This window comes from Mixophyes fleayi, chromosome 3 (assembly GCF_038048845.1).
Source record: "Mixophyes fleayi isolate aMixFle1 chromosome 3, aMixFle1.hap1, whole genome shotgun sequence".
NCBI classification, from domain to species: Eukaryota; Metazoa; Chordata; class Amphibia; order Anura; family Limnodynastidae; genus Mixophyes; species Mixophyes fleayi.
The window spans coordinates 81,127,929-81,152,673 of NC_134404.1; the positions used below are offsets into that span (position 1 = coordinate 81,127,929).

A 24,745-nucleotide genomic window follows, 5' to 3' on the forward strand; every position below is an offset into this window, starting at 1 on the left:
CTCCTGCTTACAGCCTACTCCAGCAATATCCTACTAATCTTTCTGGGTCTTTGGATTTGGCTTAAGTTCTTGCTCATTCTGGTCGCTATGATTTCCTTACCCTCCTTACAGGCATACCCTGGCCATGGGAAGGAATTCAGGTTTATTCTGTGATCCAGATTTCTAACATTGTGGTCTCTCTGCAGCACAAGCTTCTTAAGTGCATGGTCACTAGGTCTACTTTAAATCAAGAGTGGGACACCATTTCTTAGCATGTATAGAATATGAATTTTTCCAGTGGAAGGCAGTGTATTCTGTATTGTTAATTTACAACACTTATTTTAACATTTGTGGGTTTTTATCTTTTGTCTTTTTATAGGCTCTCTTGGCTTTGGTTCAAACTTACAGTCACAGAGTGCTGGACCCAGATACAGTGCTCCAGTTCTCCCAGCTGTGCAAATGACCACTGAACAGGTTAGTAGATTAAATGTAAAACAAATTCCTCTTATATTGAATAGATCTAGCCTTTTTGGTATGTATATAATTGATCAGCACATACACTCCTTAAACCATTTTGTTAAAATGTAACATTTCTTTTCTGTTTCAGATGTAGTAGATATATAGGTGGTAATTTTAGAGTTGCATGTAAGACTGCAAACCTTTCCCTTTGTCTGCAGATCTAGGGTCCTCTGCCCCTCGGGGAGTGTCCTTGAGAGGGGTAGGCAGGCCTGGATGGGACGGCGTTCTTCTCAGGTTTGCGGTGGGCGTGTCTCACTACCAATTCAGTGCCCTACCACATGGTCTGTCAACAGCACCCAGGGTATTTACGAATTTGATGGCGGTCATGGCAGCTCATTTACATCAAAAACGTGTGATGGTAAAGCCATAACTCGACGATCTCCTGATGAAAGCTAATTCAGCTCCTCGCCTTCGGTATCATCTGCGCTTGACGGTGGAAACGCTGCAGTCGCATAACTCGGTCATCAATTTCAAAAGTCCAGCCTTGTTCCTACTCTGCGCATGGTTTTCCTGGGTCTCCTGTTCGACTCCAGATGTCAGGAGGTGCCCCAGGACAAGATTCTGGCTACGCAAAAACAGGTGAAGACGTTGTTGACCCTCAGATGCATCTACATCCTTCAGTGCATGAAACTGATGGGGCGTATGGAGTCTTGTTTCGAAGCAGTGCGGTTAACTCTCTTCCACTCATCTTTCCAACTAGAGATCCTAGCCAGGTGGTCGAGGTCTGATCCTCAGTTGGCGGAGCAAAGCTTCTGACTGTTGCTAGCAACCTGTCCGTTTCTATTGTGGTAGCTGAGGGCAAGGAACCCCAAGTCAGGGGCGCCCCCTTTCAGTGTGGGAGACAAGGCTACCCATCAATGTTCTAGAGTTACGGGTGGTCTTCAGTGATCTGATTCCAAGCCCAATCTCTTGCGGAACAGACCTATCCGAGTTCAATTCGTCCACGCAACGGCGTTGGCGTATATCGACCATCAAGGTGGGGAGGGGGGGGCAGAAGTTCCCTTGCTATGAAGGAGGTTGCCAGGATCATGCGCTAGGCGGAACTCAAGGTCCCGGCCATTTCTACGGTTTTCATTGCAGGGGTGGACAATTGGGAAGCTGACTTATTGAGTTTGCATACCATTTATCCCAGGAAATGGTCCCTCCACCCACAGGTGTTCGCTCAAGTTGTGGACAGAGGCGGTCAGCCAGAAGGCAACATGATGACCCCTCGGTTGAACCACAAGGTGGATCGGTATTGTGCCAGAACCAGGCGTTTTTAGTGGATGCGATAACGGTCCCCTGGAAATACAGGTTGGTATACATTTTTCCACGCATCCCGATGTTTGCTCGAGTGTTTGAAAAAGGCAAAGCGGGAAGGCGTTCCAGTGATACTGCTAGCTCCCAACTGGCCAAGTAGATTATAATGCGCAGATCTTCTCGCCATGATAGTAGATCTGCCCTGGAGACTCCCTCTCAGGTAGATCTTCTCAGGGTCTGTTTTTCCATCCGCACGTCTGGCTTTGACGGCCTGTGAGAAGCATGGGTTCCCACCTCTTTCGATTGGCTCGGGTCTTGGCATTCCTTCAAGATGGTCTGGACAAAGGCTTGTGATTGGTGCCCTTAAGGTTTAGGTCTCGGCCTTGTCGGTTTATTTTCAGAGGAGGCTGACACTGTTGTCATACGTCCACGCCTTTCTTCAAGGGGTTCTCCATATTCATTCATTTTTTGTTCCGCCATGGGACCTAAATTTGTTTTTTTTTTACAGCATTGCAAAAGTTGCCGTTTGGATTTTGTTTCCTGAAACTTCCTTTTTATTGGCATTTTCCGCAAATTTCATATCAACAAGGATATTGTTATTCCTGCTTTACCGAAGGACTTCCAATTCAAATGGTTGGTGCAAGAGAAAATGGTATTTTTGTACTTGCAGTATAATCCGTTTTTCTTAATCCATTTGAGGGACACTTTGCACCCACCCCTTGTTTTGATGATTTTGTTGAATTTGACCTTGTTTTCTCCTTGAGGCTTTGTTAGTTTAAATAACTGATGGTTTCCATCCAGGAGGCATAAATCTCTCTACCTTTGGAGTATTATGAACCTTTTTGGCTTGGATGTGATTGGGTTTATGGATGAGGCGAGGTATTCAGTTTAAAACCATTGTACATTATCTGTACTAATATGTGTATTCTTACTTCCGTGCAGCCATTTTTTTTTATTTTTTTTTATTTTATTTAAAAATGTTTTAATTTTATAGATTTATTTTTATTTACTCATGTCCTATTGAGGGACACTGCTATACATTGGGGTTTAGTAGGTGGTCCTGGCAGTCAAGGCACTTCAGCATTAAACTTTTGAGTGTAGCTCCACCCCTAGTATACCCCTCACAAGAAGGCGTATCCAGTTTAGTGTTGGTGCCCTTAGAGTGCCGTTAGGAGTCTGGCATGTTTTTTTTTTTTTTTTTTTTTTTGTTTTTTTGCCCTGTATTTTTATTTAAAAAGATATATATTATTTTTTATTTTATTTTTTTTATATAGAGATGCTGGGCTCAGGGATGCCTCTCCAGGGGTGCATAGCCTGCGGCCTGCCTCAATCCCGGGTCCCTGAGCCGGGGTGAATTGCCTGGGGCTCCCTCACCCCCCAGCACAGCTGCCTAGACAGCAGCCAGCTGTCAGCGCCGTCACACAGGCAGCGCTGCCAGCTGCGACCGCAGCAGACCTACTGAGAGGTGCTGCAGTCTCATTTACCTTCCCCTAGGCAACGAGCATTGCTAGATAGAAGGCAGGCAAAGGAGCAGCCACAGCATGATCTCCGTTGATTCGGATAGTACAGCTGCGGCTGCACTCACCATGAGGGGCACAGAGAAGGAACGGAGTCTGCTAAAAACACATACTTCTGTTAAGGAGCGGTGCGGAATCCTCCTTTCCTTCTTCCTGGCGCTCTTCCCGGAACAGAGGCGCCATCTTTTTACTGAGTGTAGATGCATTCTTCAAACCCCTGCTGTGTTCCTCCATTACAGGACAGGTTTTTATAGTCTTATAATTGCTCTTCTGTTTCTAGCTGTGTGTGGACCTGCCAAATTTTGTTGGGACATAGTTACAGTAAAAATTGATTTCCTTTTCTCTTCTCTCTCTCTCTCGTTATGCATTAAGACACCCATGCACTGATTGCAATGAAACACACGACAGGTGATCCACTTGGATACTGGCCAGGCTTTAGGGGGGTTAGGGGTTCGCCCAGACCTCCTGTTGGTGGCTAGGACTTTGACCCTGCTCTGGGCCTTCCACTGGATGGATTTAGATGGCATTTAATATAAAAACACTGGCCAGCCACATCGTGCGTGTGTTGGAAGAGCTGTTAATTATTTTTAAAATGTTAACAATTACACCCAACTAATTGTGCAAAAGTTTTAGGCAGGTGTGGGGAAAAATGCTGCAAAGTAAGAATGCTTTCAAAAATAGAAGTGTTAATAGCCCCTGAATATGAATTTGCATCACTAGCTAGGGACACGTCTACAGGAGATGCCTTGACACTGACAAGTGAGCTTAAAACGGATATAGCTATATTGTACACAAAAGTCTCCTTTATGTATATGCTGACAAATAGTGATTTAAATATTGTTTGGTTGTGAGCGCCGGATAACAACTTTGTATTGATGCTGTTTTGAAGGCAAAGGTTGGTCACGCCAAATATTGATTTGATTTCGATTTCTCTCCTGTTCATTCACTTTGCTTTTTTTTAATTGATAAAAATAAACTATTCATACTTCTATTTTTGATAGCATGAAAAGCATTCTTACTTTGCAGCATTTTTTCCACACCTGCCTCAAACTTTTGCACAGTAGTATGTGTTTATGGTGTTTTGTACTGCAGTGTCTATTTAATATCACTAAAGTGGCCTTTAACAGTGAGTTTTCTCCTCGCTCAACAATGTATACATTGGTTTTTGTTTTTTTTTATTGTGCTAATTTTATAGTTGAAGACTGAATTTGATAAATTATTTGAAGATCTTAAAGAAGATGACAAAACACGAGAGTTAGAACCTGCACAGGTAAGATTTGCTGGCTTCATATCATGTGTTTACATTGTCCATGTACTCTCACTTTTATTAGTGCATTTATATTATGTAAATTAAAGTGGACCTCTCACTAGATTACCTAATATTATTTTTTTGCTGAAAAAAAACCTGGGTTCTCAATAATCCCTTTTAATCTGGGAGAGAGCATTTTATATAGCCTGCACAACAGGAAAGCATTGACCTATTGAAGCTTGCCCAGAGTGAGCATAGTGCAGTCAGACATCTCAACACAAGCATCATAATCATCATCATTTATTTATATAGCGCCACTAATTCCGCAGCGCTGTACAGAGAACTCATTCACATCAGTCCCTGCCCCATTGATGTTTACAGTCTAAATTCCCTAATATAGAAACACACTCACACACAGACAGAGAGGGAGACAGACAGACACTAGGGTCAATTTTTGATAGCAGCCAATTAACTTACCAGTATGTTTTTGGAGTGTGGGAGGAAACCGGAGCACCCTCGGGGATCCCATGCAAACAGAGGGAGACCATACAAACTCCACACAGATAAGGCCATGGTGGGAATCGAACTCATGACCCCAGTGCTGTGAGGCAGAGGTGCTAACCACTACGCCACTGTGCTGCCGAGGCATGGTGTCAGACTATAGTGCTCACTCCTGGGCTAGCTTCCGCTACACATCATAGCTCTCTTGCTGTGCGGACTGGAGGAAGCCTGACCAGAAGAGACTAGAAAATGAAACCATTAGCTTATTTAATGATATTGCACTATAGTTATATTCCATGTCACTTCCTCTTTATAGGCTGTGGGTACCCTGTTGCTTCTTCATCAGAAGCAGGCACTGGCTTGGATGGTTTCACGTGAGAACAGTAAAGAACTGCCACCATTTTGGGAACAAAGGAATAATCTTTACTACAACACACTTACAAACTTTGCAGAAAAAGAAAAGCCAGAAACGGTCAGAGGAGGGATTCTAGCAGATGACATGGGTTTGGTATGTATTCCTGAGTTCTGTAAAAGTTGACTAAATCCAAAAAGTTATTTCATTTTGGCAAGTAAGGGAAATATTTTCCAACTCTCTTTTTTTATTTCTTTGATTTTTGGGTCAACTTTACCTGGTACCACCTTGTTACCTAACTCCCCTCTGCTGATTTACTGTACTTTTTTTGGACCATAATGCGCGTTTCCTTTTTTCCCCCACCACTAAAAAAATAATAATAAAAAAATAGGAAAATGGTGGTCCAATTAAGAACCTAACACACTGCTACATTTTCCAACACGGAAAATAGTGTCGCTGAATACACATCATTTATGTTAACCGCAGTATGGATGCCACCATGTGTATAGAAAAATAGAGTAGATTTGGGGAAAGGTAAGAGCAGGGAGGTGTCTGTTTCGAACAGCGCAAAGAATTCCTAATTGCTAACAGCTGCTGTTTTCGAGGATGTGGGAAAAGGCCAAAAGGGGGAATATTTATTTATTTTGTTTGTACCTGAATGGTTCTGGTTTATATTATAGTAAAAATACTATAGTTGTTTTTTGTGTTGCCGAAAAACTCCCTTTTACTTTTCAAAATTTTTATTCCGTATATATTTTTACAATTGTTTTACAATGTTGTAATATATTATATAAATTGAAAACAAAAAATGTAGAAAACAGTATATGTTTGGTGTGTGATTTTAATTTTCTATAATTTTAGGGGAAAACTCTTTCAGTCATTGCTTTAATTCTTACTAACTTTCATGATGGACAACCTTTTCCAACTATGCAAGTCCAATCGAACATGAGAAAGCAGGTGAGTTTTGGCCTTGCTATTACAGCCATGGCCTGAAGTTTTGAGAATGACACAAGTATTTGTTTTCACACAGTTTGCTGCTTCAGTGTTTTTAGACCTTTTTGTCAGATGTTGCTATGGTATACTGAAGTATAATTACAAGCATTTCATAAGTGTCAAAGGCTTTTTTTTACAATTACATTAAGTTTATGCAAATAGTCAATATTTGCAGTGTTGACCCTTCTTTTTGAAGACCTCTGCAATTCGCCCTCAATCAACTTCTGGTCCACATGATGGCTGTCAATTCTTGCCTAATCAATGCAAGGAGTTTGTCAGAATTTGTGGGGTTTTGTTTGTCCACCTGCCTCTTGAGGATTGACCTCAAGTTCTCAATGGGATTAAAGTCTAGGGAGTTTCCTGGCCATGGACCCAAAATTTCAATGTTTTGATCCCCGAGCCACTTAGTTACCACTTTTGCCTTATGGCAGGGTGCTCTATCATGCTGGAAAAGGCATTGTTCGTCACCAAACTGTTCTTGGATGGTTGGGAAAAGTTGCTTTTGGAGGATGTTTTGGTACCATTCTTTATTCATTGCTGTGTTTTCATCAAAAATGTGAGTGAGCCCACTCCCTTGGCTGAGCAGGAATCCCATAAATGAATGGTCTCCGGATGCTTTACTGTTGGCATGACACAGGACTGATGGTAGCACTTACCTTTCCTTCTCTGGACAAGCGTTTTTCCAGATGCCCCAAACAATCCGAAAGGGAATTCATCAGAGAAAACTACTTTACCTCAGTCCTGAGCAGTCCAATCCCTGTATCTTTTGCAGAAAATGAGTCTGTCCTTGATGTTTTTCCTGGAGAGAAGCGGCTTCTTTACTGGCCTTCCCCCAAAAGGCTTCGCCTCACTGTGCGTGCAGATGCACACTCGCCTGCCTGCTGCTATTCTTGAGCAAGCTCTGCACTGGTGGTGTCCCGATCCCGCAGCAGAATCAACTTGAGATGGTCTTGGCTTGCTGGACTTTCTTGGGCGCCCTGAAGCCGTCTTCACAACTATTGCACCTCTCTCCTTGAAGTTCTTGCTAGCAGCAATATCCTTGCCCATAGTAATGATAACTGCATGTGATTCCTTGCAGATAACCATGGTTAACAGAGGAAGAACAATGATTTCAAGCACCACCCTCCTTTTAAAGCTTCCAGCGTGTTATTCTAACTCCATCAAATGACAGAGTGATCTCCAGCCTTGTCCTTGTCAAACACTCTGACCTATGTTAACGAGAGAATCACTGACCTGGTGTCAGCTGGTCCTTTTGTGGCAGGGTTGAAATGCAGTGGAAATGTTTTTGGGACGTTCATTGTCATTGTTAGGAGCCGCAGCGGCCGCAGGCACCGCTGCAACTCATTTCTGCCTCCTCCTGGCGTCCCGGCCGTCTCCATGACAACCGGGACTTTCGGTATTCGGCCCAGACGCCAAATTGACAGGTATTGCGCCCTGGCAACACAGAAAAGCCAGGTGCGTGTGCTTCAGCTTGTGGGCTTATTAAACAGCCAGTAATTAATTAAGTGGTGCCTGAGGATGTTTACAGGGAAATCCCTCATTGGCTGCTATCAGTATTTAAGGCAGGGAGGGCTTAGCCTCCCTGCCGATTATAGCGTTCCAGTCCTGCACTGTTGCTGACCTGCTGTATAGTTCCTGCATATCTGATCTACCGTTGTGACCCTCTGCCTGTACCTTGGACCTTGCCTGTTTGCCTGTGACCCTGACCTTTTGCTGGTAATCTGGACTTCGCTATCCTGCCTCTGACCATCTGCTCCAGCTGGATTAGCGCCCCCGATACCACCTGCGCTGCGGCCATTTTGATGAGCTTTTACTACTCTGAGCTCAAGACCTGAGGACATCTGAGTACCTGTGAGCACATTAAGCTCTATGAGAAAGGTGGCTGCTATAGGTGAAGATTTCTACCCTAAACTGTTCTAAAAGCTCAGCTAAATGGTCTCCTGATCACTCTTCATGACATTCTGGAGTATATTTAAATTGCTATCATAAAATCTGAGGCAGCAGACTTTGTGAAAAATAATATATGTGTCATTCTCAAAACTTTTGGCCATGACTGTAAATAAGTATGTGTGTCGGTGGGCACTTTTTGTCAGTTTTATGTTATACAGTGTATTAAACTTTCCCATTTCGTTTCCAGAAAGCTGCTTTAGCTGATAAATCTCTGAAAAGTGGTTCAACTAAACTACAAAGCAGCAATCAATCGCAAATACAAACCAATGGTAAGTGTAGCACAAAATTAAGTCACAAGCACACTAAATATGACTCAAAATATGAAAACCATGCCAGACCCAATTGTAAATGTAAGAATATAGAATTGCTGCAACATTCCTGTATAGTATTTTGTTAATATTCAAAGTGATATTCTTAGTATTGTCCTTTCATAAGTGTGAATGTCCAACTACCAAAGAAATTAAGATTTGTATGCACATGGGCCTCTATATTAAAACTCTATTAACCGTTTTCAAATACTTTGACACTGTTTGGTTTGGGTCATAAGGAAGTCCATCCCCACCATCATCAAAGTGATATCCAAAGTCAAGGTTTTGTCCAGGTAAGAGAAGATGCTGCACAAAAAAGGAGGCATAGGTTCAGGGTGTTAGTGCAACTAGTTGTTCAGAGTGTAAATGTAGAATGTTTCCATACTCTGTCCTCATTACGAGTGGGGAGAAATGTGAATGAAATTAATACAGTATTCGCTCCAGGCCCTCTTTAGGAAAGGCCATTTATTTGTGACTATGAACTTATCAAGTCTCCTCCTTGTTTACTACCCTGCTGCCTCCAGGAGTTTGTTCACTATGTAAAAAGATTACTTTTTATCCTTTAGGCTATTCCCCAAGACATGATATTCACTAACCAGTTTAACTTGGTGTATTTAGGAGGTGTTTACCATTTTGGCTAATTTATTTTTATTTTTTTCTTATTTTATTTTACCTTCGGGATTACCAAAATGTCATTCTTTACTTTGCACCTCTTTTGTGCCATGTATAGGGCAAGACGAGAGATTCATTAAGGCTTTCGAGTGCTAAGCAGGGTAACCACTAAAGCAGGGGTCCTCAAACTACGGCCCGCGGGCCACATGCGGCCTGCGGAGAACATTTATATGGCCCGCCGGCCGCCATCTGCTGTCAGTCAGCAACTGACAGCTACTGCACCGTGCCCCCCTCTCTCCGCAGGTGTCGCCCCCCGCCGCCCGCATTACAACTCCCAGGGCCGCTTCGGATTCGTTATCTCTGCCTTCCAGGACCTGACAGTCAGGTCCCGGCAAGGCAGTGTATACAGCAGAGTTAAAGGGGCCGGCCCTAGCCTATCAGTGACCGGCCCCGACATTCACTGACTGCTGGGTGGCTGGCTCCTCCCCAGGAACCAGCCACCTTACTAACAGTGCCGCGCGCGCGGATCAGTCCAGGGCTGCTCCGTCTCTTCCCCCCTCTTCCCAGAGGCTCAGAGCCTCTTCTGTCTCTTGGTCTCCTGCGGGTGCTCCCATCACACAGAAGCTGACAGCTGCAGGTCCCTCCTTGTTCAGCGCCCAGAAAAGCACCATAATCAGGTATGTATACATTTTATTAAGTGCAACGTGTTTTTTATTACTACTATGCTGGCACTATTTTGAACCTGGGGGCACTACTGTGGGGCATAATTTGATCCTGGGGGGCACTACTGTGGGGCATAATTTGATCCTGGGGGGCACTACTGTGGGGCATAATTTGATCCTGGGGGGCACTACTGTGGGGCATAATTTAATCCTGGAGGGCACTACTGTGGGGCATATTTTGAACAAGGGGGGCACTATGTGTCATAAATTGAAAATGTTGGCACTATTGTGGCATAATTTGAACATAAGGGCACTATTGTGGCATTGAACCTAGGAAATTACTGTGTGGCATAATTTGAACCTGGGGGCGCTACTATGTGGCATATCAATTGAGGGTACTACTGTGTGACATAATATGAACTGCCTTAATCCAGCTCTGCCTGCCGGGTGTTTATGCTGCTGCTGCCTGTCTGTCATTTTTTTTTTTACATGAGAAGGACGGGCATTGGTGGGAGAGGGGGCGGCGGCCGCCGCCGGTTGGCTGGCCGGCTGAAGCGCTGGATCATGAGAATTGTTGTCCGGCTGCAATCTAGCTTCAGGCAGTGAGCACTATAGTCGTCTGGCCCTCCAACGGTCTGAGGGACAGTGAACTGGCCCCCTGTTTAAAAAGTTTGAGGACCCCTGCACTAAAGCATGAAGCACATGAAGAGCCCAAGGAGACCTGTCCCCTTTTCCCCCTTTTTCTTGTTCTGCATGCATCTCTTAGAAAAACAGTTAAATGAACACAAGTGCATGAATATTATTTTACATACACCACCTAACATACAGAGCTCATTTCCCAACCACCCCCATGCTACTTTGGAAAGTTCTACACCCACCCCCATCTCCATCCTACTCGAGAGCTTTGTCTCTCTGTCGCCCAATTGGGGGACACTGCTGCGAGACCATGCGGTATAGTAGGTGGTCCTGGAATCAGGGGCACTTTAAACTTAGTATTGAGAGGATAGCTCCATCCCTACTATGCCCCTTCTATGGGAAATCATCCTCAGTTTATTTTAAGTGCCCTTTGGAGTCTGGCATGTGTTTTAGGGCTCTTGCTCTAGATTTTTTATTTTTATCCTTTTCACTGTTTATCGTGTTGGGCTCCGGGATGCCTTCCCAGGAGTTGACAGCCTTTGGCCTTCCTCCACTCCTATTCCACGAGCCAGGGTGAATAGCCCCCAACGCTGCTTTCAGCATGCAGGAGACTGCACGCAACAGCGGTCGTGTCCCCGTAGGCAACGAGCAGTTAAGCACACTGCAGAGTACACTCGGCTGGGGGACAGTCAGCCACAGCAGATCTCCGATGAATCGGAAAGGACTGGTGTGGCTGCGCTCAGTGGGAGGACACCGTGCAGCCAACGAGGACAGAAGAGTCTTTTTTTGTAACCCCGCTACCCCGAGATCCACAAAGAAGACAGGCAATACAGGCCTGTGTCGCCTCTCTTCTTTCGCAAAGAGTCATTTGCAGGGTCCCAGACAACCAGAAAGGAAAGGGATTTTATTCAAATCTTTTTCTGGTCAAGAAACCGGACGGGTCCTTTCGACCCATTCTAAACCTAAAGAACCTCAATGTGCACTTACAAGTGGACACATTTCGGATGGAATCCCTGAGGTCGGTAATAAACGGCTTAGAGAAGGATCAGTTTATGGCGTCCATAGACATAAAGGACGCATACTCCACGTTCCCATTTGGAGCGGTCATCAGTCCCTCCTAAGATTCACAGTGGGGGCCTCCCACTATCAGTTTCGGGCCCTTCCCTTCGGCCTCTCCACAGCTCCAAGGGTCTTCACGAAGATCATGTCGGTGATGGCAGCGTGTCTTCACTTAAAGGGAGTTCAGGTCGTGCCCTACCTAGACGATCTGCTCATCAAATCCTCCTCAGAGATTTGCTTACATCAGCACTTGTCTCTCACCATAGCGGTCCTCGAGAGCCATCGGTGGCTGATAAACTTAAAGAAATCCCAGGTGGTTCCGTGCCAACGCATGGTCTTCCTAGGACTCCTCATGGACACCAGTCAGCAGAAGGTGTTCCTGCCTGCGGAGAAGATCAGTTCGATTTGGCGTATAACATCTAAGGTCTTGTCCTCTCCCAGTCCCTCAATTCATTTGTGCATGCGGCTGCTTGGAAAAATGGTGGCCTCCTTTGAGACGTTCCCCTTCGGTCGGGCTCATTCTCTATGCTTCCAGTGGGATCTGTTGACAAAATGGTCAGGATCCCACCTACGTTTGGATCTCCAGAGGATCTCACTGTCTCCGGGAGCGAGAGAATCGCTTCAGTGGTGGCTGACTCCAGATCACATGTCGGTGGGCAGGTCTTTTGCTCCATGGTCATGGATCATAGCCACAACAGACGCCAGCCTGAGAGGTTGGGGGGTGGTAGTCCTGCATCTGCGGCTCCAGGGGCTTTGGTCAGTTCAGGAATCAGCCTTGTCAATCAACACGTTGGAGTTGAAGGCAATTCTTTTAGCTCTTCGGCGGGCCCAGACTCTCCTCCAGGGCCACCCAGTCAGAGTTCAGTTCCGACAATGCCACGGCTGTGGCATATGTCAACAGACAGGGAGGAACCAGGAGTGCAGCTGCAATGCGAGTTGCAGCTCAGATATTTCTTTGGGCAGAACAGTATGTTCCAGCAATCTCTGCAGTATTCATTCCAGGAATAAAGAATTGGGAGGCCAATTACCTCAGTCACAATGCGATGATGCCAGGGCAGTGGTCCATCCATCCGGAAGTATTTCAGTCTCTAGTTCAGAGGTGCGAACCTCTGCTGCTGCGAGCTCGAAAACCGGTTTCAGCTCGCATCTATCACTGTATTTGGCGAGCCTATATCAGATGGTGCGAAAATAAGTCCTGTCACACGTCTTCTTTTCGCCTCCCTCGCTTATTGGCTTTTCTTCAGGATGGACTGGAAGCAGGGCTCCATTTGGGTTCCTTAAGAGTTCAGGTATCGGCGCTTTCAGTTTTCATTCACCTGAAGTTAGCGGATTTGCCAGACGTCAAGACTTTTCTTCAGGGAGTCTTACATATTCAGCCTCCCTACGTTCCGCCTACGGCACCATGGGATCTTAACCTGGTACTTGGATATGCTTAAAGGGCCTCCTTTTGAGCCCTTACTTGCGGCAGATTTTAGGTGTCTGACCTGGAAGGTTGTCTTTCTTTTAGCTATTGCATCTGTACATAGAATTTCGGAATTAGGAGCTCTGTCTTGCCGGGAACCATATCTGGTTTTTCACGAGGACAGAGCGGTATTAAGAACTCTCCCTTCTTTTGTTCCAAAAGTAGTTTCGGCTTTCCATTTGAACCAGGAAATTGTGGTTCCGATCTTTTCATCGACTTCTCATTCTGATCTGCAGTCTATGGACAAGTTAGACGTGGTTAGGGCACTCCGTATTTATGTCAAAAGAACTTCTCAGGTTAGACGTACAGATTCTCTGTCCTTTTATGATTCTAACAAAAGAGACTGGCCAGCCTCAAAACAGTCCATTGCAAGATGGATCACGGCAACCATTAAACAAGGTTTACTTACATAAGGGCTAACCGTCATGTGCCAGAGAGACTTACGGCCCATTCCACCAGATCGGTAGGGGCGTCGTGGGCAGCGAAAAATGGGTCTTCTGCGGACCAGCTTTGCAGGGCAGCCACTTGGTCTTCTGTCCACACCTTTACCAAATTCTATCAGTTTAATGTATTCGCATCCGCGGATGCAAATTTCGCTCATAGTGCTCTATGAGCGGGGCTTTCAGAGCGGTGGCTGCTTTAGAACGTCCATATGGTAAGCAGTGTCCCCCAGACTGGATGAAAGAGAAAAGATGATTTTTGTACTTACGTTAAATCCGTTTCTCTGATTCCATCTGGGGGACACTGCGATCACTCCCTTCTGCTTTTCCTCTGTGTGCTCTTGGTTGATTGGCCTTTTCTCCTTGGGACTTTTTAATTAACTGAAGAGGAAGAGGCAGGGGGATTGTAGAGGGGAGGGGTCTGTCAGCAGTGTTAAACTTAACTAGCTAGGTGCCAACTCCCGTGCTCCCCATGGTAAGCAGTGTCCCCCAGACGGAATCAGAGAAACGGATTTAACGTAAGTACATAAATCCTCTTTTCTACCATTCGGGGACACTGCAAGACATTGGGGACATACCAAAGCTGCCTCAAAGGGAGCGATTGCTCTGGAACGGCCGCGCGCAACCTACTGCGCTCAAAGCTCACATCAGCGAATGAAAGACCTGCAACCAATAAACTGCAGAAGATGTGGACAGACGACCACGTTGTCCCCTGCACACTGCTCCCCCGAAGCACATGCCGTCCAAGAAGCGTCAACCGCCCTGGAGAGTGAGCTGTAACAGTCAACTGAACAGGATAAGGGGCATGAACAGAAATCAACAGAATGGTGGAAGTGATGTAGCAGGCAAGAGACTGTTTGGAAGCTGGTCAGCCCTGCTATTCAGCGTCGTAGAGGAGGAAGAGGACATTAGTCTTACAGATAGAGGCCCGACAGACAATATGGCGCCGAAGAGCACGAACCACATCCAGCCGAGGTAGTGTCACACGAAAAGGAGGAAGAATAACAGAATGCTTGGACCACAAACTCCTGAGTCAAGTGGATACTAGACACTATCCTCTGAACCAAGAAGGCCTAGTGCTACGTACCGCTCTATTCTCCTGGAAAAGTAAAACCAGCACTCCCCACTCTGAAAACACAGTGAACAGAGGCAATATCCAAAGGGAACACCGCCTACCAGTGAGATTATATAAATCCACAGAACCAGCGGTCCAAAAATGTCTGAGCACCAGATCGAGTTTCCCTAACTGCACCAGAGAGACAAAAAGGGGGGCTGAACGTTAAGAAACCCCCTGAAGAATAGCCTGAACATTCCTGGAGCCTGCTAACCGGCGCAGAAATAGGTGGAGAGTGCTGAAAGCTGCACCCTGAGTGAAACAAGGTGTAGTCTATATGCAAGGTGGCCAGCAAAAAAGGAAAACAACCTAGAAGAGTCAGCAATAGGATGTGTGAAAACCCATGGATTCACACCAAAAATTGTACAATTTTCAGACCCGAACAAAATGGCTGAAGATGCCCTATAGGCTCGAATCAAGTTACCAACCACCTCCTGCGAAAAACTTTTGACCCCAAGAATTAGGGTCTCAACAGCCACAACGTCAAATCTAGACAATCTAAAGGGTAGCAGAGAAGTGGCCCTTGAATCAGCAGATCTGGCCTCATTTGTAGACTAAAGGGAGGCGCCGCCAGCCGCAGCATGTCTGAGAATCATGCCCTGCTAGGCCAATGAGGGGCCACTGGGATTGCTGGAACCCGCTCTCCTTGCATCCACGGGAACCTGGACTTGGAGGGAACAGTTCCACCAGTCGGAAGTGCCAGGGTAAAATCCTGCATTGGAAAAATATATGCCTGATGGACTCATGAATTAGAGCAATAAAGGGGGACCTGAAAATTCAGTCTGGACACCCTCAGGGCCCTAGTTCGGGGTGCCCTAACACTTCACCAGGAGGGCCAAGACGTCTCTGTCGAGAGACCATTCCCCCGGGATAACCGCCTGCCTGCTGAGACAGTCGGCCTCCCACTTTCTTGCTCACAGTAAAGATGATGAGGTCTAAGAAACGCATCTGCTATATCGGATCGAGCAAGGACTTGGGTAGGTTCAGAACCCAGCCGTGCGCTTCCAGAACTGCATGTGAGAAAGAGAGACTGAAGGAGCATTCAGAATGCGGTCTTTCAGATAGGGTATTATCATGACTCCCCAGGAGCGCAGTAGCCCTGTGATGACCTCCATTTCCTCAGAACACCAGATGCGTGGTGTCTGAACCGAAAGGCGTGGCCCTGAACTGAAACTGCAAATTCAGTACAGCAAAGCTGAAGAGCCACTGGTGCCCCTCTAGATTGGTACATGTAAGAATAGCTCGAATATATCTATGTAAGGCAGGAACTCTATTTGTTCCCTGCCTGCAAAGACTGTGTGCAGGGACTACATCCGAAACAAGGGAAGTCTGACTTGCCTGTTGAGGGACTGCAGTTTTAATTAGGACAGAAGGACCCGTTAAACTGTGGACCCAGAGTAGTTGGAATAAAACCCCCAATCTCCGGAAATGTCATCGGGCCTAGAAGCTTCCTCGCCTAACTGCACCTCTGCCTGTACTATAAGCTCCTGTGAGAGACATGGAGGGACCACGCGATGGGGCACCCCCACCTCAGACAAAGGGATGAAAAGACTGAAAACCGTCCTTGTTGTGACCTGGTGGAGTTGACTGCAAAATAGTAACTCTTGCTTCCAGTGACCCCTGGATACTATTGTGTAATTCTGCTAAAGACAGAAATTCTGTTATTGGAACGTCATCCTGGATTCCTTTGGCTATTTGCTCTGACCATAACTGGATGGCCTGTGGGGCAGCACAGTGGCCTAGTGGTTAGCACTTCTGCCTCACAGCACTGGGGTCATGAGTTCGATTCCCAACCATGGCCTAATCTGTGTGGAGTTTGTATGTTCTCCCTGTGTTTGCATGGGTTTCCTCCGGGTGCTCTGGTTTCCTCCCACACTCCAAAAACATACTTGTAGATTGGCTGCTATCAAAATTGACCCTAGTCTCTCCCTCTCTGTCTGTCTTTGTCTGAGTGTGTCTCTATATTAGGCAATTTAGACTGTAAGCTCCAATGGGGCAGGGACTGATGTGAATGAGTTCTCTGTACAGCGATGCGGAATTAGTGGCGCTATATAAATAAATGGTGGTGATGATGATTAACCCCAGTATTATTATTATTTTTTATTTATAAGGCACCACAAGGTGTCCGTAGCGCCGTACAGGGACAAACGAATTACAATACAATGGGAGACAGCACAGTCCAGTAAACAGTAAGCACAGTAACTCAGTAAGCTTAATGCACAGCTAGAGCGGAAGGGGGAGGAAGGATCCGCAAACGACTGGGCCCAAGAAGGAGGGCGCAGAAGACAGGGAGACCCCCAGAGGGGGGAGGAGGGAGCGAGAGGGGACGGGGGGTGGAGGACCCTCGAGGAGGAGGGCTAAGTAGCTGGAGAGCAGAGTTAGAAGTGGTGGAAACAGGAGGAGAGATGGCCCTGCTCAGAGGAGCGAACAATCTAAGGGGAGGGGTGGACAGACAGAGAGACGCAGGGGAGAGAGGGAGAGTAGGGAGACGGAGGCAGAAGATAAGGTAGGAAGTTAAGTGGGAGACTGAAAGGCTTTAAGAAAAAGGTGGGTTTTTAGGGCCCGTTTGAAACTGGACAGATTAGGGAAAGTTCTGATGGAGAGAGCTTGTTCCAGTGGAGGGGGGCAGCGCGGGCGAAGTCTTGGATACGCGCGTGGGAGGAGGTTATAAGGGGGGAAGAGAGGCGACGGTCAGAGGCAGAACGGAGAGGGCGGGATGGAGCATGATTAGAGAGGAGGGTGGAGATGTAGGGCGCAGTGGAGTTGGTGAGGGCCTTGTAGGTGAGTGTGAGGAGCTTAAAGAGGATTCTGAAGGGGAATGGGAGCCAGTGAAGGGCTAGGTAGAAGGGGGAGACAGAAGAGGAGCGGCGAGAAAGGAAACTAAGCCTAGCGGCAGCGTTAAGAAAAGATCGAAGGGGAGCGAGATGAGAGTGGGGGAGGCCAGTGAGGAGGAGGTTGCAGTAGTCCAGGTGGGAGATGATCAGAAAGTGCATAAGGCATTTGGTGGCATCTTGGGAGAGGAAGGGCCGGATGCAAGCAATGTTACGCAGCTGCGAGTGGCAGGATTTTGCAAGAGAGAGGATGTGGGGGCCAAAGGAGAGAGAGGAGTCGAGGATAACACCAAGGCAGCGAAGTTGGGGGACAGGGGAGATAGAGGTGTTATCGACAGTGATGGAGAGGTCAGAAGGGGATGAGGTATGAGAGGGAGGAAAAACTATGAGCTCAGTTTTGGCGAGTTTGAGGAATCGAGAGGACATCCAGGAGGAGATGGCAGAGAGGCATGCGGACACCCTAGAGCCTAGAGAATCAATGCACTACAGCTCTCTGCCAACTGGTGTGTGTGTGTGTGTGTGTATTTATATATATAATGAGTAGGACTTTGAAAAATAAGACTTCAATTGACACACAAATAAAACCACTTATAAAACCCACAATGTTCTGTAATTGTCCGTAACTTCTGTTGTAAGATTTCACATACACGGACCTCGCAGATGTTCATAACGTTCCATATGTGTATATAAAGAGAGACACAATAAGCTTTCAAATTGGTAAATAGAAGATGGTGCAATCCGTTACTTACATATAGATTGGTAAAGTGCGATTCCACTCGATGTCAAGCCGCGGGAACCACCACAGTTTGTCCGGTCTTAATAACCTGCCCAATTGCCTGTAATATCACGGTGCCCCAAATACTATTGCAATGACACCCTAGAGAGGAGGGAGAGAGATCAGGAGAGGAGAGGTATAGTTGAGTGTCATCAGCGTAAAGGTGGTAGCTGAAGGAGCTGATGAGTTCACCCAGGGAGGAGGTGTATAGAGAGAAGAGTAAGGTTCCCAGAACAGAGCCCTGAGGGACCCCGACTGGAAGGGTGGACGGGGGGGGGGGGGGGGGGAAAGAGACCCAGAGGTGGTGACAGAGAAGGAACGGTGAGTAAGGTAAGAGGTGAACCAGGACAGGACTGGGCCGGAGAGGCCGAAAGACTGGAGGGTGTGAAGGAGGAGGGGGTGGTCAACTGTGTCGAAGGCTGCAGAGAGGTCAAGGAGGATGAGAAGGGAGAAGTGGCCCCTGGCTTTAGCAGAGAGGAGGTCATTGGTGACTTTAGCCAGGGCATATTCAGTGGAGGGGGCGGAAATAATGATCGAAATGGGTCTAAACAAACTGTCTGTCGCTATTTTAAGCTGAGCGGAGGACCAGGTGAACCCGCTAGTAAGAGAGACCCCTAGGGAAAACCTTCCAGTGCTGCCTACCCTGTGTAAGGATAGAAGAACAAGTGAACAGACCAGCAACAGAGACATCCACCCCCAGGGGTTCCTTTCCATTTAAGTACCTTCTCTGTCGGGAGAGGATAAAGAGATTTAATCTGTCCAGGATGATAAATTATTGATTTGGCTTCTGCCAACAGCCAGAGACCATGGCCTTCCTTTGAGGACAAGGTTTCCTAAATAGGGCGAGTGCGGATAGAGCCACCGGTTGAAGTTCCGCAAAACCTAATGTGTATCTGATGCTTAGGATGAAATTATCCACCCTGTGAGTGGATGTGGAATCCTCTGTATTTCAAGATCCAACTAGCGATCCTCCATGCTTACCACAGTGAGATTGTTAGCAACCGTGTCTGTGTGTGTGTGTGGACTCAGACTGGGATCATGGCATAACTGCTTGTGTGTGGGAAGATGTGCCTGGCACAGATATGAATTGTGCTGCCTGAGTGTGTCTAGAAGTGTGAGAAAACAGACGTTAACGTACCTTTGCGGACCCTAACATCACCTTAATGAGTACGGCCAATGATGCTGCCAGTGATCTAGTCCAGACCGGCTCATCCAGCTGCTGAAACCAGAGCTGGAGCACATCATTCACAGACCTTAGTATCGTAAACTGCACAGAGTTTCCAGGTTAGGCTGTACAAAAGAAAATCTAAAAATTACATTTGGCAGATGTCTAATGCAGCACAGACATACCAGCGGGTCTCTTACCCTTGGAAGTCCCCTTTTTAGGCATAATACAATGCTAGGAAAAAGTGTCACAGAATAAATCTGTGTATATATATATATATATGTGTATGTGTGTGTGTGTGTGTGTAACAAAGCAGAATAAAACCTTAACAATGCATATAAGGGTACAGAAGCACAAATGAGAGGAGACAGTGTTAGACGAGTATACTGCACCAGAATGCTGTGGAAATGGCTGCCGGAAGAGGGGAAGTTCCGCATCCCTGCTTCCGATGTCCAGTCTGCCTCTTGCATCGCCTAACAGCCCCATAACATGGTTATCGGCTGATGGTACAAGCGCTTGGCAGAATTAATGTGCCCAGGCTGCCACGCTATGTTTTCAGCATTTTGCCTCCTATGGAGTGCGATCGCTGACTGTCCCCCATAGATGAAATGATGACTTCCGTGCAATGCTCGTTGCCTAGGGGGACAATGCCGGCAAATATGTCTGGACGGGAGGAGAGGCTGTAATGGCTTCATTCCCGCCCGACCTACAAACAGCTGCTCTGTCCTGCCGTTCTGGCAGGCTGTATGTATCCTGCAACTGTTGCCAGCAAGCTGTGCGAGGGGTGAGTCCGGTCAGCAGCTGCTACCTCCTCCACAGGGACCAGAGTGAAGGGAGCTTCTGGATTTACTCTCCTCAGGTTAATGGTTTGATCCCTGCTCCGCGCCTAAAGGAGGAATAAAAATAAAAAAAGGTGAAAAACCGATTAACACAAGTATAGACAGGAGCCTATACCGAAGTGACCTATTTCCTAGGCACTTAGAAATAACAGGTCTGAGCTGGAGAGGAGTGTGGGGAACAAACAAGTTTAATAAGTGCCTAGACTCCTAGTACCACCTACTATACCCCAATGTCTTGCAGTGTCTCCCAATGGTAGGAAAGCGAGATTGATTTTTACCTTCATTTATAAGTGCCACCAGTAGAATGCAGTAGTTTCAACATCCACATTTTAGAGAAGCGTGTATACATGCTATTTGAGAAACCTCATATCTACTGTTTAGTAACAGGTTGCCTAAATATAAGATACTAAATGGCATTCCCAGGAATCTGGCTATAGCAATGTGAAAGTAAGGTTATTATGTTTTAGAATGTAGGTATATAAGCTCCTGTGAGCAGGTCCTCATTTGCTATGCTTCCACCATGCTTTGCATAGCACAGCTAAATATGTTTGGGCTCTATCAGTAATGAATAATAGTCAAACCCAGAATTAAAAATTGTCACAACCCAGATTTAAAAAGTGTGATACACCATAGGTAATGTATGTAGTGTATATTTCTGTACATGGCCTTTAGGATATGAGCATATAGAATTTCACAGACTCCGTTTTTTACACATTTCACAATAGGAGCTTGCATTTACCTACCAGTGCAATTCACCAAGGTGAATGCTTCAAATCATTTTAAAGTTAATAAATGATGTCTATATAAAGGATTGCTAAACTTAAAATCTAAAATTGGTTTATGTAAATGAGCTGAAGTACTAATAATTCACAAATCTACATGTAGAGATTTCTATGCTTTTCATATTGTATCGTTTCAAAACCCTTTAAGTCTAGTATGAAAACATTTATTAGATTTAGTAAGATATTTAAAAATGGTAAAGTAAACACCGAGGTATACCTTGTGATGATAAGGCAGATTCCCTGACTATGGTTGTTTAAAGGCTAATTTCATTTTTTTTGTAAAAAAAAAAAAAAAGAGAAATAATAAGTAAAGTTTGTAAAAAGTAAATCCCAATGCCGTTATCTGAATTGAGGAATTTGCTTAAAGCTTCCAGTAGTTAAATGCATCGACTGCCTAAAACTGTGACAAGAAGCACAGGCGATGTTGCAATGCCCTGCAGCTTACTTGTAAACTGGGTTCTCTATTATATAGAGACCCATTTTCATCATCATTGACAAGGGTTACCAAGGTAGGGACCTTTAAACATTTAGGTAAGGCAGATTGGTCATTATATTTTACAAATATTGTTAAAAAGGTGGAATTGGAATTCCACTTCTTCTTTCAGCAGTTTTACTCTATTAGCTAATTTATGGGGTCATAGACATTGTCAAAATTAACTTTGGAGGTTAAAAAAGAATTAAGAACAAAGTGACATTTCCATATCTAATCTAAGGGGCATATTCAATTCCGATCCGATCGGAAAATGCGCACTACTGCCGGTAATACGGTATCGCAATAACGCGGATTTTCGTACGCAGCCCTATGGGCTGCGAATGAAAATCCACGTTATTGCGGTACCGCGGATTACATTCGCGGCCATTCCGGCGCGATCCAGCGAATCGGAATTGAATATGCCCCTAAGTGGTGCCCTATTTAGACACAGTGCTGTCGCGGTTTTAACAGTGGCTGAGGTAGCTATGTCTATTGTACTTGTTTTATACTAAATTTTGCCTAGGTATTACTGTATTTATGTCTTATTACTACATGTATTTGTTTTGTATTGATATGCCCTTGCTGTACGGCGATGTGGAATATGTGGTGCCTTACTAATGGACTTTGATGATGACGTTACAGATGTGAGCGCACCTGTCAAAAATTGCATTTTTCTCTTATCAGTTTTATGTCCTTAAAAAATACTAATGCATCAACCATTAGGGTGGCTAAACTTTTGCACTTGCTATATTCATTGTTTTTTTGTTTTTTTGTTAATCCATTATATTCAGCAAATAAGTAGTTTAACTATGCATTAAAATGTGCAGAAAGCTGACCGTTTTTGGTATGTACCTTTTAGAGGCGGGTGTAACTTCTTTTCACTTAGAGATTCAGTGAAACGTACAATATAACCAGGGGTGCACAAACTTTTGCATACGACTGTAAGTAGCCATATTTGCCATTTTCAGTCATTGCACTATGGAGCCTTAAAGGATTTGGCATCTTAAAGGGGTTATTTAATGTGGGAAGCCCCCTTTAAGAGCCCAGGAATCCTATTATGTATATGTGGCACTCCAGGTTAGATTGCTCCAATCCAGGCCACTCACTATTTTCAAGTACATGGATGAACATGAGGTGAATGAGGGATTATAGACAGTTGTTGTAATACAACTGCAACTCTGATTGAATGAGTAGGTTTTAAGTGTCCACAAAGGATTCATTGGCTCTTCCCAGTGGATGTGTTTTGTTTTTTGTTTTTCTTTTCACTGCACAGTGATCCTTCCACTGAGCAAAATTTCTGAGCTTTTAGATTTAGTTCATCTGCATATACTAAGCCATGTGTAATTGCTTTACATAGTTTTTTACATTTTTCTCTTTATTTTCTATCCTGTTACCTTGTGGTCCCTTGTAATTAAGTTGTTATGCCTAAATTACAACACATACTTTAAATCATCAATATTACTGGAAGCTATTCATTCATGTGGACATTCAAGTATAAAGGCAAAATATGATGTTCCAGTATTTTTTAATATCACTTGGGTAGTTTTCTGCATGTGGGAGTGTGTGTATGACACTTTTCTTTCTACTGTTTTTTTGTTTCTTTGCTCTAAAGAAAGAAGTGAAATGGCTAACAGCAGGCAAGGAGGTACAAGAACCCTCGCTAAAAGGTATGTGGTTATTTGTAAATGTATAATCAATCTGCGTATGGAGGAATAGGATGCCCAGACGTATAGCTTTACAATCATACAGTGCTCCTTCAACGGACACTAGATTAGCATTTTGAGATCTTAGATTTCTTTGGAATAGCCACAGAGTAACACTACTGTAATGTTGGCCATACACAAGCTGAATCTGAAAGCTGGTTAAACGGCTACTTAACATAGTCGAATAATCTCATACATGGTAATATGTGGTCATCGTCTGATAGAATTTACTGTCCATTACATGGACTACTGCTTGATCTTGATCCAATGTTTTAGAATCAGCTGACTTTTCGGTGTACTACACATTTCGGTTTGAGGCCAACTAGGTCTTAATATATTTCAACACAACCATTCATTGAACCAATTCTAAACCTGCCACAATGAGCAGACAAAATGCAGATTAACCACTTCTACCTTCCCACTGACACCAATTACAGAAAATGAAAACTAGCATTCAAATCAAGAAATAAGACTGAACCACATTATAGAAAACTAAATTTATAACATGATTTTATTGCTAAATTCCAGTTGTCATTCTATATGTTGAGGGTATATAATAAGACCAAACATTTAATTACTACATATCAGAACCTTACTCCCCTTAGCAGGGGCGGATCCAGACTTTTGCTATACCCCGGGCGATTTTAGGGGGGGGGGGGCGATTTAGGACCCGCCCCCTTTCTAATTTCTAAGGCTGCCGGCGGCTGCACAGTATGTGCAGGTCCGCTCGGTACACACTGTCACTGCTGAACGGACCTACACAGTGTGCAGCCGCCGGCAGCAAGCCCCTGCTAGGGGGGGCGATCGCCTCGATCGCCCCCGCCCCCCTGGATCCGCCACTGCCCCTTAGAGTAACCCTAACTAACTTCAGCAAAATAATATAAAATATGATGCTTTATTAAAAAAAAAAAAAAAAATGAGGGAAAGAAAACTGACAGCGCCCATAAATCTTTCCATTATTTTACTGGATATTGGGAAATACGATGAGAAACAACGGTTTCTCATTTTAACTTCTATATAACATAATAATAATTACAACATTTAGGTGTCAGGGCACCTTTAGAAAGAAAAACTTAGACTTCTCTCCCCCTCCATTTTACTCCCTCCTGACTAGTGCTCCCAGCCCAAATTCTATAGTACAGTCCATGGTGTTTTTGGGTCTCCGCTTTGATTTGGTGCATTATAGATTGACACTTTCACTGGACTAGGTTCTCTCTGTGTAGAAACTAATATCTCTCCTCACAAAGTGGTACTAGAGGAGTATGGTGGGGACTATGGTCTTGGCCCTGAAAGCTTTGCAGTATGAGGAATTCCACATATACTCCATTAAATATGCACTTTTATGTTATTGGATCAGGTTTCTCTGCCTCTTTGCCATCTCGAGGATCCCATTACTCTATGTCATCATGTGGTTGCTACTCTGAGGTGGTTTAATAATGTCTCCCATGAGACTGTGGGGGAACTCTCCTCCTTGTGTGGCAGGCAGTCACTACAAACGTCAATCTCTTGTGATGGGGCAATTTTCCTTCTATCAACGGGCACATAGTCTTATTGCAAAACATCCTGCCAATCAGTGACTTGGACTC

At 45.1% G+C, this 24,745-nt stretch overlaps 1 protein-coding gene across 2 annotated transcripts in view; it reads left to right on the forward strand.

Moving 5' to 3' along the window:
- HLTF (helicase like transcription factor) overlaps window positions 1-24,745 on the forward strand; it is a 110,659-nt gene that overhangs the window by 25,645 nt on the left and 60,269 nt on the right. For both annotated transcript variants that reach the window (XR_012689573.1, XM_075201898.1), the window contains exons 5-10: window positions 359-453; window positions 4,450-4,524; window positions 5,321-5,512; window positions 6,218-6,313; window positions 8,487-8,568; window positions 23,069-23,123. Coding sequence is in view for 1 of the 2 variants with exons in the window: in XM_075201898.1 (XP_075057999.1) it covers window positions 359-453; window positions 4,450-4,524; window positions 5,321-5,512; window positions 6,218-6,313; window positions 8,487-8,568; window positions 23,069-23,123 (595 nt within the window). In the remaining variant the exon portion in view is untranslated. The remainder of the gene's footprint in view (window positions 1-358; window positions 454-4,449; window positions 4,525-5,320; window positions 5,513-6,217; window positions 6,314-8,486; window positions 8,569-23,068; window positions 23,124-24,745) is intronic.